Source organism: Heterocephalus glaber, unplaced genomic scaffold, assembly GCF_053883595.1.
Source record: "Heterocephalus glaber isolate CG9 unplaced genomic scaffold, H.glaber_assembly_v1.0 deba00001428, whole genome shotgun sequence".
Taxonomy (NCBI): domain Eukaryota; kingdom Metazoa; phylum Chordata; class Mammalia; order Rodentia; family Bathyergidae; genus Heterocephalus; species Heterocephalus glaber.
The window spans coordinates 13,525,711-13,542,722 of NW_028258293.1; the positions used below are offsets into that span (position 1 = coordinate 13,525,711).

Here is a 17,012-nt window from a genome sequence, read left to right on the forward strand (position 1 = left end):
GTTTTTATTACTGTAACACAATTTGTATGTTGTTGGGAGAGTAGAATATGACAGTTATCCCAAGTGCTGGGATTACAGTCATGTGCCACCACATCAGGCGACAGTGTTTTAAAAGAGTGATAAATTAATCTTTGTAAGCCCTGCCTCCTTCAAAAATAATTTCTTTCCTAAAATAATTTTCTATCTTTATTATAGGCTTCTGAGAATTTTATCTATTCTTGTGCTGGATGCTGTGTAGCCACCTATGTTTTAGGCATTTGTGATCGACACAATGACAATATAATGCTTCGAAGTACAGGACACATGTTCCACATTGACTTTGGAAAGTTTTTGGGCCATGCACAGATGTTTGGTAGCTTTAAAAGGTAATAATGTGCTTCTTATTGTTGCTAAAGAAAAGAGATGTGTCTTGTTTCACAGATTAATGCCCTAAACCTTGGCCCTCTTGCTCTGCTTTGATATATGACCCCCTTTGAATATAACTGGAGATTTTAAAAAGGCCTGAAGAGATGACTTTTTACTAGTAGACAAAATGAGTGTATGTGTAAATTTTGTTGAAATGAATTGACATTCATATCTAGTTTGTGGTATTTCTTAGAAAGGTTTCTATTTGTATAATGGCATGAATATAAAATTTTTCTCTGTATGTTTGAAACTACTGTTTATCTCTGTTTATGTAGATTTATAAATGTTACCTTGGAGAAATTTTCATATATAAGATCTTTCCAATGAGGTTATTATGTGATAGCTTTCCTGAAAATGTGCCTTTTTAAGAATTAAAGAAATTAAAAACTGACTATAGGGCCGGGATTTAGCTCAGTGGTTTCAGCGCCTGCTGCGCAAGCGCAAGGGCCAAGGGCCGGAGTTCGATCCCCGGTACCAAAAAAAAAAAGAAAAACCAAAAAACATGGCTATACTGTTTTTCTACTTGGAAATCCTCTGAAATTGTTCAGATAGCCTAATAACTACATAACAGCAGTAACCCTATTTTAATATCTTATGTTGATACTGTTATATGTGTACTTTCATTTTAAACAGGGATCGGGCTCCGTTTGTGCTTACCTCTGATATGGCATATGTCATTAATGGGGGAGAAAAGCCTACCATTCGTTTCCAGTTGTTTGTGGACCTCTGCTGTCAGGCCTACAACTTGATAAGAAAGCAAGCAAACCTCTTTCTTAACCTCCTTTCACTGGTAACTCTGTTCTCTACAAGCATTTAATTAATTTCATATTAGTATATCTGTTTCAATACCTAAAAAAGAATACTTTGTGATTTTGGAATACAATTTACTATAGTCACAAATGTCACCTATATTTCTGAAGTATTTTTAAATTACTGCTATTTGAAACAAGCCAGGCATAAAAGTACATACTTTACTCCATTTATTAAAGAAAAAAAGTAGGGCCAGGGATTTAGCTGAGTGGTTCTTCTACCTGCCTCGCATGTGCAAGGTCCTGAGTTTGATCCCTGGTACCAAAAAAAAAAGAAAAAAAAGTAGTGACCCTGGGGGTTGAGGAATAGTGGTAGTAGCTGAGGCTCAAGAAGGGTGTCTGGGGATGCTGGTGAATGTTTTGTGTCTTAACATGGGTGTGTTTAGACTGTGCACTTAGAATTTCTACACTCTTGGATATATATTTTACTTAAATTTAAATGAACAAAATTAAAAACCAAAAGCTCTGCTACGATTATTGTGATTGAAATTGATGAGGTAATAAAAACAGACCTAGAAAAAAGGAGGTCTGGATTTCATAGCTTTTGTTCATAAATGAGCTTTATGACTTTCAACAAGTCACTTCCTTAGCCTCCATTTTCTCATTTGTAAGAAACACTGACACCTCAGAACAGTGGTTAGTTTTATTTACTTTAATTCTGGTTACTTGACCAGCAGAAAATTTAACTCACAAACTTTTTTTTTTTCTTCTACAGATGATTCCTTCAGGCTTACCAGAACTTACAAGTATTCAAGACTTGAAATATGTTAGAGATGCACTGCAACCCCAGACTACGGATGCAGAAGCTACAATTTTCTTCACTAGGTGCAGCATGTTTAAATATGTTGTTGAGGGCACATACAATTTAGCTTTGATCTGTTTTACCTGAGTTTAAACAAATACTATTTAACAAAAATCTGTGAGGAAAAAATTGTAATTCACAGTATTGCCAAATATTTAGGTGTAAAGTGTTGGGCTGAGGATATAGCTCAGTGATGGAGCACTTATCTAGCATGTAGGAGGCCCTGAGTTCATTCCTTAGCACTGCCAAAAGTAAGTTATTTACTGAATAAATGTAAAGGATTGTTGGATGTGGTTGCTCACACCTGTAATCCCAGCATTTGGGAGGCTAAGGCAGGAGGATGGTCACAAGTTCAAGGCCAGCCTAGGCTACATAGTGAGTTCGAGGCCAGGCTGAACTACATAGCAAAGCTGTCTCAAAACACACCCAGGGCGGGAATGTAGCTCAGAGGCACAGTGCCTGCCTGGCCTAAGTTTGATTACCGGTACCAAAAACCAACAACAACAAAAAAACACACACACAAAAGATTTCTGTGCTAATCTGTTTTCAGGATTATACTATAGTAATTTTCATGGATGGCTTAAGTGGTTAACATAGCAAACTCTAGGATGCTGTTATAGTTATTATATGATGTGGTGCTTGAAACACATATAACAATGGCTGGTATTTGAATTTGTCATTTAAAATCAGGTCTTCCTGGCAAATGGGTTCTTAAGATCTGGTGACCAGATTGATCATGGACTACTGCTGCCACATCATCATAACACTACAGCGGGAGGAACACAGAAGCTCATGTTCTCTCCTCCCCTTTCCTTTTCTCCTTGCTTTCTGCCTCTCAGTGAAGACACTTGACTGGACTTCCCTAGTTCATCAGTTAGGTCCAAAATGAATTGAAGGAAGCTGACTTTTGTATAGCCTTCCAAACTAATCCTGACAGTTTAAGTGATGGGCTTTGTTTTTTGTTTGTTGTTTTTTTTAAAGAGATTCATTTGCTCCTCTGGACAAAACTACAGAGCAGGCATGCACTTGTCTATTTAGATTTTCATAACAAAAATACCATAGCCTGTGTGGGTGAAACCACAGAATTTTGTTTTCTCAGTCTTGAAGGCTGGAAGTACAAGATCAAGGAGTAGGTTGCTTAGGTTCATGTTGAGGGCTCCCTCCCTAGACTGTAAGTGGCCATCTTCTTGCTGTGTCCTCATATTGGATAGAGAAGGCTTTTCTTGTCTCATAGGGACACTGTTACTGGATCTAGGCTCTACCCTTGTGACCTCATTTAACCTTAGTTACTTCTTTAAAGGCCATTTCACATTGGGGATTGGGCTTCAACATAAGAATTGCTGGAAATACAAACATTTAGTCCACGGCAAGGCCAGACACTTGTGTTAGGGTTCTTTCATTTATCTTTTTGAATGAATCTCCTTACTATCTAGACTATCTGATATCAAATTCTAACATGGTACTTTTTGTTTGTTTTTTGAGATAGGGTCTTGCCACAATACCTTTGGCTGACCTTGAACTCACTATTGTAACCTAGGCTGGCCTCAAAGTTGGAATCCTCCTGCCTTAGCCTCCTGAGTAATGGGATTTCAGGGGTTTGCCACCGTGCCCAGATTCCATTGTACTGCTTGATAGAAGAGAAATTTTGAATTTGAGTTTTTAAAAACTTTTTAATGGTACTGGGCTGAAACCTACAGGTACTCTCCACTAAGCGTATTTTCATATACTGAGACATGATCTTACTAAGTTGTCCAGGTGGGACTTGAACTTGTAATTCTCCTGCTTTAGCCGCCCAGAGTACTGGGATTACAGGCATGTGCCATGGTACCCAGCTTGGGTTTTCATAATAAGATAATCAAGTCACTTTTTCCACATAATTTCAATCATCTACCCCTAATAGCTCTTTCATTGGTATTGGACTTCACAGGGCTCAAGAAAACTCAGCATCATTTCTTTGTTATGCTAAAATTTGGGGGATAAGAGATATATTTTAACAGATCTTTGGCTTAAAGAACAGAGGAATTTCTTCTTGGTAGAGGGAAAATCTGTTTAGTGTTTCTAAAAAGTGTTTTTTATCCCTTGTTATATTGAAAGAATATATCATGGGGTCCCCATGAAGATACATTGTTAACAAACGTTCTGATTGTTTTGTAGGCTGATTGAGTCCAGTTTGGGAAGCATTGCTACAAAGTTTAACTTTTTCATTCACAACCTTGCTCAGCTTCGTTTTTCTGGTCTTCCTTCTAATGATGAGCCCATCCTTTCATTTTCACCCAAAACATACTCCTTTAGACAAGATGGTCGAATCAAGGAAGTGTCTGTTTTCACATACCATAAGAAATACAACCCAGACAAACATTATGTAAGTTTGATTTCAATGTCTGTAGACAATCTTGTGTGTTATTGTTGTCCATCATATGCCCTTCATTGACTCTGCAGAAGAATAAACATGTGTTCTGATTATGCTTGTTTCTTCCATGAATGTTCAAATTTAACTAAATGTACTTGAAGCATCTCCCTACCGTTTTTTTTGTTTTTGTTTTTGTTTTTGAGATAAGGTCTCACTGTGTAGTTCAGGCAGATCTTAAATTCACTGAGTAGCTCAGGCTGGCCTCAAACTCACAGCGTTCCTCCTGCCTCAGCCTCTCAAGTGTTGGAATTATAGGATATTGCCACTGTGCAGCTGTTAAATTTATTTTTAAAATTATGCAGACCAAAAGATATTCTTTCTTTCAGAGACAAGGCCAAAAGAGTAGTGTTACTCTGCATTCTCATTCTCTCTCTCTCTCTCTCTCTCTCTCTCTCTCTCTCTCTCTCTCTCTCTCTCTCTCGCGTGGTGATGGGGATTGAACGTATCCTACTCCCCACAAAAGTATTATAACACACAAACGTTTTTTGTTGCTGTTTTAAATGGATTTCTGCTGTCCTTTTTCTCACTTCAGAGTATAACTTTATCATCTTTTTTGCTTTTATTTTCCATTCTTGTTCTAATTTTCCCCCAGTTTTGCCGTGCTGGGAATCAAAGCTAGGGCCTGATACATGCCAGGCAAGAACTCTTCTACTGAGCCATACCCAGCTCCTGGCCTAATATTTTTGTTACATAATACTTCTCAGCATTGTCAGTTTTTAAAATTTCTTAATTGATAGATTTCAGAAAGCAATTTCATTATTTTAACCATTCTACTGATGACTTATTCTTTCCCCAGTGATTTATAATTATACCTGTGAATATACTAAATTTTTATAGATACATATCCCTCAATTAACTTCTGGTTTTCTGTGGTTATGGGACTTTTCACACGAGTATTATAATCCTTAAAGCACTATAACTTGAAATAGTCTTAAATAGCTAATAAAACATTTGTTTTCCCTCACTTTGTAAATTTTTGTCTTTTTTCTATTAATTTTTGCCTTTTTTTTCTTTTTTTATGGTGCTGGGGATTGAACCCAATTGGATCCTCAGCCCTCCATTTACTTTTTAAAATGGACTGGCTTTTTACCATTTTCATTGGAAATGCACTAAATTTATAGATTTGGGAAAAAAATCTATATCTATCATATTTAATCCTGGAAACAAAATGGCTTTCAGGTTCTTTTTTTTTTTTTTTTTTTTTGGTACCGGGGATTGAACTCAGGTCCTTGCACCTCCAAGACTGGTGGCAGAACCACTGAGCTAAATCCCTGGCCCTCAGGTTCTTATTTATATATTTTACTATGGTTATGGTCACTTTTAGAGTGTAGTTATATTTGCTGTTAAGTACAATAACTTATATTTGCAGTTTCCTATTTGTGACATATATTACCAAGTCAAAAGCACTTGCATTATAAATGTCTTTTTCTCCAGGAAAAGGAAGGTTTTTTTATACATTTAATGGAGTTGTCATGGGATTCTTTTCAGATATATGTGGTGCGAATTTTGAGAGAAGGACAATTTGAACCATCATTTGTGTTCCGGACATTTGATGAATTTCAAGAACTTCATAACAAGCTCAGCATTATTTTTCCACTTTGGAAATTACCTGGGTATGTTCCCACCCTTGTTCAAATACTTTTTTTGTGGGAATAGTGTTAATTCTCAAATGTAGGTGCAAAGCTTTATATTAACATTTATAAGATAGCCAGACAATATCTGGCTTATTTTCCTTTGTGTCACAAGGGCCTAACACAGAACTAGTCATAGAAAAGGAGCTGTAAGTTTATTTTGAATGAACAAATGAGGAATATGTGATTAAGAGTATAATAGGTGGAATTCCAGTCCTAATTTTAATTTAAGCTTTGACTTTGTTGCCTTTACCACAGTAGGAAACACAAAATAATTTATAATCTTGGTTTCAAAAAATCACATGCTAAATCACTGCCAAAATAGTCTTGTGGGGGCCATACTAAGTTCTTCTGACATAAAATAAGCTGAAGGGCCGAGGATTTAGCTCAGTGGTTCTGGTACCTGCCTCACAAGCGCCAGGTCCCGAGTTCGATCCCTGGTACCAAAAAATAAACTGAAGCAGAAATCACAGAATTGGTTAATGAAAATCTTAGTGGTTAGTTTTGTATCTGATACCCTTTAGAAACTCTTTTTTTACTTGTAGCTTAACGAACAGTAGATTTCTCATGTCAAGTTGTCCAGATTCTTCTGACTAGATTCAAACGTAAAGAGGAGATGCTGGACATAGTGGCTTGTAATCCCAGCACAGTGGGAGGCTAAGGCAGGAGGATTGCAAATTCAAGCCCACCCTGGGCAATTTAGCAAGACCCTGTTTCAGAATAAAAAAGAGCTGGAGATGTAGTTCAGTGCAGAGAACCTAAGCTCAATTCAAGTACCACAGTACTACCAAAAAAGGGTAAGAAGCAGCCAAAGTGGGTATTAAATTTTATTTTCATTTGCAATCTCATCTTTCTAATACCACCAAAATAAGTAGAGTTGAGATTATTCTTTTAGCACCTGAGTTAGTTCCTGTGTCATCTGTGGATTTTAATGGTGTTTACAATAGCTATAGCTGATTGAATGATTCTTTTGGAGATTAGATCTCGTGGAATATTTGTGAATGACTAAAGATGGGAAGAAGTAGTAGAAAAAAATAATACATACGGGAAACTAGCAGCACATGTATCTTTGGATCCTAAGCAATCTAAGGCTTATAAATAGGAAGTGGGTAATTGAACTATTTATTTAATCTCTAGTTCTTTCAAAGTAAATCACAAAAAAAATACTTCGTAATGGATAAACATTTTTGTCTTCAAGTATATAAAAACAGTATCTTTATGGTACATATTGTACTTGATTGTATAACTGTTTCCAATGAAATAATTTAAATTCCACTTGTTTTTTTCTTTCGTAGCTTTCCTAATAGGATGGTTCTAGGAAGAACACACATAAAAGATGTAGCAGCCAAAAGAAAAATTGAGTTAAACAGTTATTTACAGAGTCTGATGAGAGCTTCAACAGATGTAGCAGAGGTGATCTTCTTATAAAGAACTATTAACATGCTATACCTTTTGTGCCATATAGTAATTAAGCTAACGAAGCTTTTTTCTCTTCAATCATAGTGTGATCTTGTTTGTACTTTTTTCCACCCTTTACTTCGTGATGAAAAAGCTGAAGGAATAACTAGGTCTGCAGGTGAGATTACTTTTTTGTCTTTGTGGATAATTCACATCCTGCCAGTCTCAAGCATTTCAGTAAATGGGATAGCATGGCAGTGGGCTTACTGGCTCTAGCAGTGAGAATGGGAGGAAGGTGTTCATTTTAAACCAGTGTTATTTCTGGATAAACTTTTTAAATAATCTAAGTATCGACCAGTAGCCTACCAGATTCTTTGTTTCCCCTACTCCACATGGAGTGGTCCTGGAAGAAAAGCCAAATTCTTTGGTTGAAACTTGAACCACTCCATCATACAGGATAAAATAAAGAAGAAAGTGTTCATATTTTCAGGTGCAGGTCCCTTCAGTCCTACTGCAGGCCAAGTAGGAGGAGCAGTGAAGTTATCTATCTCTTACCGCAATGGTACTCTCTTCATCATGGTGATGCACATCAAGGATCTTGTGAGTGATTACAAATAATGCTGATGGTAGAGGAAACTTTCACCTTGGTGGGAAGCAGTACTGTTAAGGGACTGCTTTTCTTTATAGGTCACTGAAGATGGGGCTGACCCAAACCCATATGTCAAAACATACCTACTTCCAGATACCCACAAAACATCCAAGCGTAAAACAAAAATTTCACGAAAAACTAGGAATCCAACATTCAATGAAATGGTAAGTTTAAATCATTTCTAAAAATTTCCTAGATTTGTTTTAAGATTTTTAACTTTAAAACATTTTAGATGTAAAGTTTTAAGGCTCAATTGCTGAACTGTTTATTGCACAAAGGAAATCAATAACAACCCAGTAGTATTTAACAAACTCATGTAGGACAAAGCCCTTAATCATAGATCATTAACTTTTAAAAAGACATGAAAAAGGCCAGGGATTTAGCTCAGTGGTTTTGCCGCCTGCTGCGTAAGCGCAAGGACCCAAGTTCAATCTCCGGCACCAAAAAAAAAAGACATTAAAACACCAGGCATGGTGGTGCATGCCTGTAATCCCAGCACTCAGGTGGCTGAGGCAGGAGGATCACCACAAGTTCAAGGCCAGCCTGGACTACATATCGAGACCTTGTCTCAAAAACAGACAAACAAAAAATAGACATTAAGAGCCGTGATTCAACTACCCTTTCAGTGTGTGAACCCACTCTACAATATACACAGAAAGTAGTTGTCCAGTCTGTGCTATATGTAAACACTTGAAAGCCACATAATTTGTCTTGGGCACCACAACTCTTAGGATTTTTAATTTTTATTTATTGGTGTGTGTGTATGTGTGTGGGGGTGTGCTTGGGATTGAACACTGGCCTTGAACATGCTAAACACAAACTATATCACTGGTCTATGTCCTTAACCTCTAATTTTTATTTTTATTTATTTTTTTTTAAGACAGACTCTTGCTATGTAGTGCAGGCTGGCCTTGAACTCCCTGTGTAGCCCAGGCTGGCCTTGAACTGATGGCAGTCCTTCTGCCTCAAGCTGAGTGCCAGGATTACAGCCATGTGCCACCATACCCAACAACCCCTTATTTTTATTTTATTTATTTATTTTTTGGGGTACCGGGGATCGAACTTGGATCCTTGCGCTTGTGCAGCAGGCAGCAAAACAACTGAGCTAAATCCCCGGCCCTAACCCCTTATTTTTATAATGAGCTAAAATCTTGACTTCCTGCAATTACCTGTGATGTCTCCTATTAAAACATTTCAGGCCGGGGATTTAGCTCAGTGGTTCCAGTGCCTGCCTTGAAAGCACAAGGTTCCGAGTTCGATCCCCGGTACCACAAAAACCCCAAACATTTCAGTACCTTTTTGTTCACTGATAGGCTATAGTTTCAAAAACTTATTTCTTTTCTCATTCTTTAAATTCTGGATATTGAACACCGGACCTTGCTACATGTTGAGCATGCAGTCTACCACTGAGCGCATAGCTACATCCCCAACTCCTCATGTGAATATGTTTTAATCTCTCTTAGTAACCCTCTTAGGCTGTCGTGGTGGTGCACGCTTGTAATCCCAGCACGTGAGAAGTCGAAGTGGAAGGATCACTTAAGTTCAATGCCAGCCTGAACTATATAACAAGACTTTGTCTCAGAAGTAACCCTCTTAAAATACTCAAAATTGGGCTGGGGATTTAGCTCAGTGGCACCACGCCTGCCTCGCAAGTGCAAGGTCCTGAGTTCAGTCCCCTCTACCAGGGAAAATAAAATACTCAAAATTGAAACCAGTAAAACTTCAGCTGAACAATATGGAGTCTGTAACTTTGCAGAGATATTTGTGGTCAACAAATAAACTCACTAGCCTCTTGAAACCTACTAAAGTTCCTCTACCTTGCCCTGTCATTTACCTGTGTATTACTTCTTTGGGGTAAACACAGTGTGTACCTTAACATTGTATCCACACAGAATTGTCCAGATAGAGATTGAAAGCAAGTCACTTTGCATCAAGATTATGAATTTATTAAAACCTATAGAAGGGCCAGGGATTTAGCTCAGCAGCACAGTGCCTGTTCCTGAGTTCCATCCCCAGTACCAAAAAAAACCTATAGAAGATCTTTCACCTCTTTAAAAGCATATGTAATGCTTGGCAAAGACCAGTTGGTATCATTCTTGTAAAGTATTTTTGCTTTTTTATCCAAGTGCTGTGCTATCAAGAAAATGAAATGTAGCCAGGTGTGGTGGTACACGCTTGTAATCCAGCACTCTGGGAAGCTGAGCTAGGTGGATTTCAGGTTCAAGTCCAGCCTAAGCATCTTAGCCAGTCACTGTCTCAAAATAGAAAAGGGCTGGGGAGCAAAGGCCCTGGGCTCAATCCCCCAGTACTACTGAAGAAGGGGGTTGGGGGGGTTGGTTAGCTCAGTGCTTCCTGGGTTCAATTCTCAAGTAACAAACAGTCACAAAGAACAGAAAAGAAAAAATGAAATGTGGACAGGTGTTTTTTAAGTTATTTTAGCCAAACAGCAAGAAGAATTGGATTAACAAGATGTTTCTCAGAACTTATGGTAAGGCTACCTGGAAAAAAAAACTTAGGTGTTGTGATGACAATTTAAAACAGATTTGCACACGAGATTTGCTGCTGCAGAACTATGTCTTTACTCAGAGAGCTTGCAGTGAATGATGATCAATCAGAAATCACCACTTCAAGGTGTATAAAATCCAAGAGAGGAAGCAAAAAGAAACTTTAATCCCTCTTTATTTGTAAAATAATTGTATTATGACCAACTTGCTTCCTTGCATCCCCTTTCCTAGCTATTAGCTCATCTTAAGGTAATGGCCATGTAATTTTACTTCCCTTCCCTGTCACCTCCATCTGAGAAAAAGCACGTTTCAAATTTTTAATTTTTAGCCAGTGGTTGCTCCTACTTTGTACATCTGCATGTCAAGCATTCACAAGAATGATAATACAACCCAAGACTCCTAAAAATAAAAGTGTTTCCAAAGTAGTGACAGAGACCTTACTACTTGTCATGATCAATGTTATCCATTGTATCACTCTGTAACTGATACTCACTTCATTGCATTGAATATATTCCAGCAAACCAAATAATAAATTGTAATTTACTGTATTTTTTTTTCTCTTTACTTTGCTGCAGCTTGTGTACAGTGGATATAGCCAAGAAACTCTAAGACAAAGGGAACTTCAGCTTAGCGTACTCAGCGCAGAATCTCTGCGAGAGAACTTTTTCTTGGGTGGAATAACCCTGCCTTTGAAGGATTTCAACTTGAGCAAAGAGACAGTTAAGTGGTATCAGCTTACTGCCGCAACGTACTTGTAAACCAGTCAGTTTCTGAGCTTTGGAAGCAAGAACAGTTATAAATTTATGCACACATGCATGCACAAACACACTTGTGAACTTTGTATAGTATTTTTATACTTGAGCAGAAGTTATAAAGTTAAATATATTTGCTGCATTTCAGTACATCTGTTGGACCAACAGTCACATAACTTTTATAAAATTTGGGAAGCCGTTTAACAATATATATGTCCTGAAAAAGACTTTGAGGTTGTACTACATCAGTTTGGCCACCTATTCTGGATTCTTATTCAGACATAGTGTATGTTTTCCTGTTATGTACTTTTTACAACCTTTACCACTGTGTATGTTCACAACCACCAAAGTAAAGGAAAGATGCAGAATGTTACCAAAAAACACAGCTGCTATTCACTGGGTTGAAAAGCAAAGCACAAATAGTAGATAGCTATGTTAAGAACTACTAAGTAGTTTATAGAAGTAGGGGAAAATACTGTTTTTTATTGATTATTAAAAGCGTTTTTCATAATAAGTGCCAATCACTGAAGTTGTAAATAATGGTGCCTTACTTAACTTGATATGCTTCCTTGGCACTTCATATCTGATTTTTTTTCTGACTTGATAAACAATAAATAGTTTTCATTCACTTTCAACTTACTAAGAATAAAGATTATGCTCATTTACTAATTTTTTTCCCACAAAAAGATTATTTTCTCCACTTCTGATGTGATTTATTTTAACGTGAAGCTGTGTAAGGTTTGTTTTGTTTTGTTTTTCCCCCCAGTAACTGAATGAGATTCACCGAGTCATTGCATACAATTCTATCATTCCGTTATACTTCTACATTTACTTCCAGAGTGTGAATTGAAATTGAGTAATTTCACTTCCATATATTTATACTTTATTCCCTCATTAAACAAATGAAAATTGTTCACCCCTATGCCCATTCCTGCTTGCTGTAACAACTCCGAGAGTAGGGCAGACTCTTCACAGGAGGCCCAGGACAGGGCCTATTGTGGTGATGGTGAACCTTTTAGACCTTTCAGTGATACAAACAGCCCACGTGGCACATGTGCCATAGATTCACCACCACTGGCTTAATAGGGTCCAGACTAATTTGGGAGGGGGGTAACTGGGGATGGAAACCAGGGCCTTTGCACTGAGCTACATCTCCAGCCACCACAGCCCTCTTTTTTTTTTGAGTCAGCAACTTGCTAAATTGCCCAGGTTGGGCTTGAACTTGGGATCCTCCTGCCTCACCCCCCCCCCCCAGAGTGCTGGGGATTACAGGCATGTGCTACCATGCTCATTTTAATATAGACCTTTTTATTGAAATTATATTAATATAGAGCTTATGGAACTTTGTCTTGTAAACCCTCTTGTACATTCATGTGAAAAAATTTTCTTCCATAATACAATGAGATTCAGAATGAGAGGATTGAAATTATTATACAGTAACCGTTAAGAATAAGATTCATTTTCACTACTTATTCAATTTCTGGCATAATTGTTTAATATATATATTATGTATGTGTGTATATATAAATAACCTTCATGGCTAGAATAGAAATTCAGGGGCCAGGGATTTAGCTCAGTGGTTCCGCCTGCCTTAGAAGCGCAAGGTCCCAAGTTTGATCTCCGGTGCCAAAAAAAAAAAGAAATTCAAATACTTTTGAAAATAATAATAGAAATGTAGTGATCTGTTTTTTGCAAGAAAACTGAAAATATATTCAGTGAAGAGTACCATGAAAAAGAACAGTCTCCAATTCAGTTGACCAGAACAGAATTTTTATTAACTGTGCACATGTTTAATATAAATGATGATACCTGCAGAGCATAAATGTAAGAGTTGAGGATATGTCAGTGGAACAGGTTTTTTAGAAACAAACTTGAGGGCTGGGGATTTAGCTCAGTGATGCTGCCACCTGCCTCGCAAGAGCATGGTCCCGCGTTTGATCCCTGGTACCCCCCCCGCAAAAAACTTTGAAAACGTTGGTGCCTAACACTAAATGGTCCACTTGTAGGAAAACCCATAATTATGATGTATGAATGTCTTTTTTTATGTTTAAATGTGTTGTCTATTTAATAAGTTAATTAAAATGCAGATTAAAGCACCACTGTTTGCTTTTTCCACAGTTAACTTTTCCTTAAAGTATGTAAGTAGCTTTGCAAATGTAAAGTAGCGCTAGAAAATTTCATTTAATGGGCTGGGGATTTAGCTTAGTGGTGCAATTGCCTGCCTCACAAGGGGAAGGTCCTGAGTCCGATCCCCAGTACCAAAAAAAAAAATAAAGAAAGAAAGAAAATTTCACTTAAGCTGTTGAGATCTGATTCCATTCCATGAGTTGTCACTTAGCCGTTGTTTAAAAAAAAAAAATACTGTATTGTTAAAAGTCATTGTTAATTGGACTCAATATGGGCTGCATTTTTGCAGTCTGGTGTAGCAGTGTCTTTTAACACAGATAATAGAGCTAGAAAACATGCTTTCACTTTTCAATTACAAGAAGTCTAGGTTTGTAGCTAAAGGTGTATATTTAATACTGTATAGTTAAGAGTTCAGAACAAATGATAATGTTTTTTCAATTTAACTCCTTTTGTGCCTTTCTTGGTCATTAAAACAAATATTTTAATATGTTATTTATTTGTGAAATGCTAATCTTCAGTCCATACCAAAAGACAAAAAGAAGTGGGGAGCCTCTTTGCACTACTACGATCAGTCAATTCTAAATCAGTTGAATTTTTAAATATTTTTTATAGCTTACCTTAAAGTAAATCTGAAAAAACAAGTCTGACAAAGACACTGATTTTGATGTGTAATCACAATATTTTATACCTACCTTTATTAATTAAAAATAATTCTACACGCAAGTCCTGACCCATAAGGGACTTGCTCCTGTTTGGGACCAGCAGATGCTGGCTGTCCCCGGAGCCATGTGCTTGCCCCTTTGGGAGCCAAGGTGGGACAAGAACTGTGCCTCTCTGTTCCTGCACTCAGAGGCACCTAGGTGTCAGGACAGGCACGGTCTTTGACAAAGTGCTCCTTTCTTCATTCAAAGTCTTATGAAAGTTTCAAAATCTTGCCTTAAATTGTTTGAACTATTTTTTTAGGATTCAAGTATTGTGGCATTTAAAAAAAACATTCAGGGGTGGGAAATTTAACTCAGTGGTTCCGCCGCCTGCCTCGAAAGTGCAAGGACCCGAGTTTGATCCCCAGTACCAAAAAAAAACCATTCACTTTTGATAAACTTTTGATAAGAAAGGATTGAAGCCTCACTATGATAATGTATAGATTTACTCACATACTGTTTCATTAACAGTACAAATATGAATGGATATAACTAGACACACCTATAAGAACCAAATACTTTAATTAGGATAGTGATTAAAGATGTATAATATTTTTATTAATACTTTGAATACATTTCAGTGGATTGAATGTGACTTCATAACTGTACTACGATTGTATTTCTGGAATAAAGGAACTATCCTGTCACCTCTTGTTGTAATATTTTGGTTTCAACTTTGATATGAGCTCACTGTTGCTGTTGTTTGCATCTCACCCAGGAGTGTATAAGTGTAATAATCCTGAATTTTAGAACTGGACTGCCAGGTACTCTAAAATTGTCCAAACCGAGAGTTACTTCTGAGTCTTGGAAGATCTGGACTGCCACCACTTTGTCACTATTTTTCTTTTTTTTTTTTTTTGAGACAGGATCTCATGAATCTCATTGAGGTCCCAGGGTCTCATTCAGCCTAGCTTTGAACTCACTTTGTAGAACAAGCTGGTCTCAAACTCACAGCAGTCCTCCTGCCTCAGTTTCCCGAGTGTAAATACAATGGTTAGCAACAGCCATGTTGTAGACATATCTGCCGGACTGAGAAATGTGAATTCTTCCAATACTATGCCTTCATCCTAGAGGACCATGTGATTGTGGTTCTCTGATCTTAGGACAACATGTAAAGGGGCCCTGAGACCTCAAAGAGCAATTAGAACCAGTTCTTCTGAAACACTGTTTCTATAAGAATAAAAGATCTTTATTTCACTTTTACCTTTTTTAAAAAGTTAGAAAACATTATAACTCTATGAAGAAATACCTCACACAACTTCAGTTAGTAGCTTAGAGCTAACATATATATAAAGAATATGCGTAGAGGGCCGGGATTTAGCTCAGTGGTTCCGCCACCTACCTCACAAGCACAATGACCTGAGTTCGATCCCCGGTACCAAAAAAAACAAAGATGCATAGAGGGCTGGGGATTTAGCTCAGTGGTTCTGCCGCCTGCCTGGCAAGCGCACGGTCCTGAGTTTGATCCTTGGTACTGAAAACAAAATTTTTTTAAGTCAGATATTGCATTATATTAATTTATATGAAACATTCAGGCAGATGTAGTGCCTGATTCCTATAATCCTACAAATTAGAGGCGAGCCCTGGGAAATATAGCAAGACGCTGTCTCAAAATAAAAAGGGCTGGTGTTGCACACTTGTAATTTCAGCATTGTAGAAGGCTGAGGCAGAAGGATGGCAAGTTTGAGCCCAGCTGGGACAGTTTAACAAGACAGTCCACTTGCCTAGCATGCTCAAGACCCTGGATTCAATCCCCAGTATTGCCAAGAAAAAAAAAGGTAACCCATAGAAGGAGAAATCAAGTTAGTGGTGGGGAGGGGAGACCAGCGAGTACAAGCTTTCTTTTTTGGAGTGGTGGTTGCACACAAGATTGTTATTGTAAAATGTCATTGTATATTTTTAAATGGTTAAAATAGTGAATTTTGTAGTATTGAAATTTACCTTTATACAGTTTTTTAAAATATTTGATCATTGAGCTGCTGCCTTTAACGAATGTGTTAACAGTATTCTCTGTGTAGTGCAGTTCTGCCCCCCTTCCTTGTCTTTAAAACATCAGAAGTTTTCCATTTATAAAAGTTGTCAAAAAAGATGCCATAGGGCCGGGGATTTAGCTCAGTGGTTTTGCCGCCTGCTGTGCAAGCGCGAGGATCCGAGTTTGATCCCCAGTACCAAAAAGAAAAAAAAAAAAAAAAATGATGCCATAGCCAGGCTTGGTGATGCACACCTGTAGTCCCAGTATTTGGGAGGCTGAGGCAGGAGGATCACTGCAAGTTCGGGGCCAGCCTGGGCTACATAGCAAGGCCCTGTCTCAAAAATAACCCCCCCCCCGCCCCAGTTAGGCCATATGTAAAGGTAACAGCATGGCTTAATAGAAGGTAAACACGATTTAATTAAAATTCAACACATACCTACATCATATTGATACTTATGAGTGTACATTCACACACCTACATTGTATTTTATCATTGATACTAATATATAAACACTTCCAGGTACGGTGAATCAAAAACTGCTCCAGGGCAGGAGGCTGAGGCAAGAGGACTATTTTGAGTCCAAAAGTTTGAGAATGGGATGGGGCAAAATAAACCCTGTCTCCAAAAAGAAAAAAGGCGGGGCGGGGGGGTTTAAAGACAACTCAGATGAGATGCTGACATGACTGTCTTACAGAAATGAGAGGAAAAACAGACTGTTTGTATTTTGGACAAATGGACCAGTGCCTTAAAACGAATTGGAGTGTGAAGAAGTAGATGGAGGCAGGAATGGAACCTGGAGCCAAGTTTGAGATACCTATCCCACGTCTGGGCTAAAAATGCAAATTTCGTTA

General features: G+C 37.8%; 1 protein-coding gene across 9 annotated transcripts in view; it reads left to right on the forward strand.

The window, feature by feature from the left end:
* Pik3c2a (phosphatidylinositol-4-phosphate 3-kinase catalytic subunit type 2 alpha) overlaps positions 1 to 14,835 on the forward strand; it is a 112,372-nt gene extending 97,537 nt beyond the window's left edge. For 8 of the 9 annotated variants that reach the window (XM_087211242.1, XM_004851494.4, XM_087211239.1 and 5 more), the window contains 10 exons: positions 196 to 365; positions 1,039 to 1,195; positions 1,930 to 2,039; positions 4,171 to 4,378; positions 5,915 to 6,039; positions 7,353 to 7,470; positions 7,561 to 7,633; positions 7,946 to 8,055; positions 8,143 to 8,268; positions 11,184 to 14,835. In XM_087211242.1, the coding sequence (XP_087067368.1) occupies positions 196 to 365; positions 1,039 to 1,195; positions 1,930 to 2,039; positions 4,171 to 4,378; positions 5,915 to 6,039; positions 7,353 to 7,470; positions 7,561 to 7,633; positions 7,946 to 8,055; positions 8,143 to 8,268; positions 11,184 to 11,366 (1,380 nt within the window). In that variant the 3' untranslated portion in view covers positions 11,367 to 14,835. Of the gene's footprint in view, positions 1 to 195; positions 366 to 1,038; positions 1,196 to 1,929; positions 2,040 to 4,170; positions 4,379 to 5,914; positions 6,040 to 7,352; positions 7,471 to 7,560; positions 7,634 to 7,945; positions 8,056 to 8,142; positions 8,269 to 11,183 lie in introns of those variants that run through there. The other variant, XR_015451338.1, reaches the window with a different exon arrangement.
* The last annotated feature ends 2,177 nt before the right edge of the window (positions 14,836 to 17,012 follow it).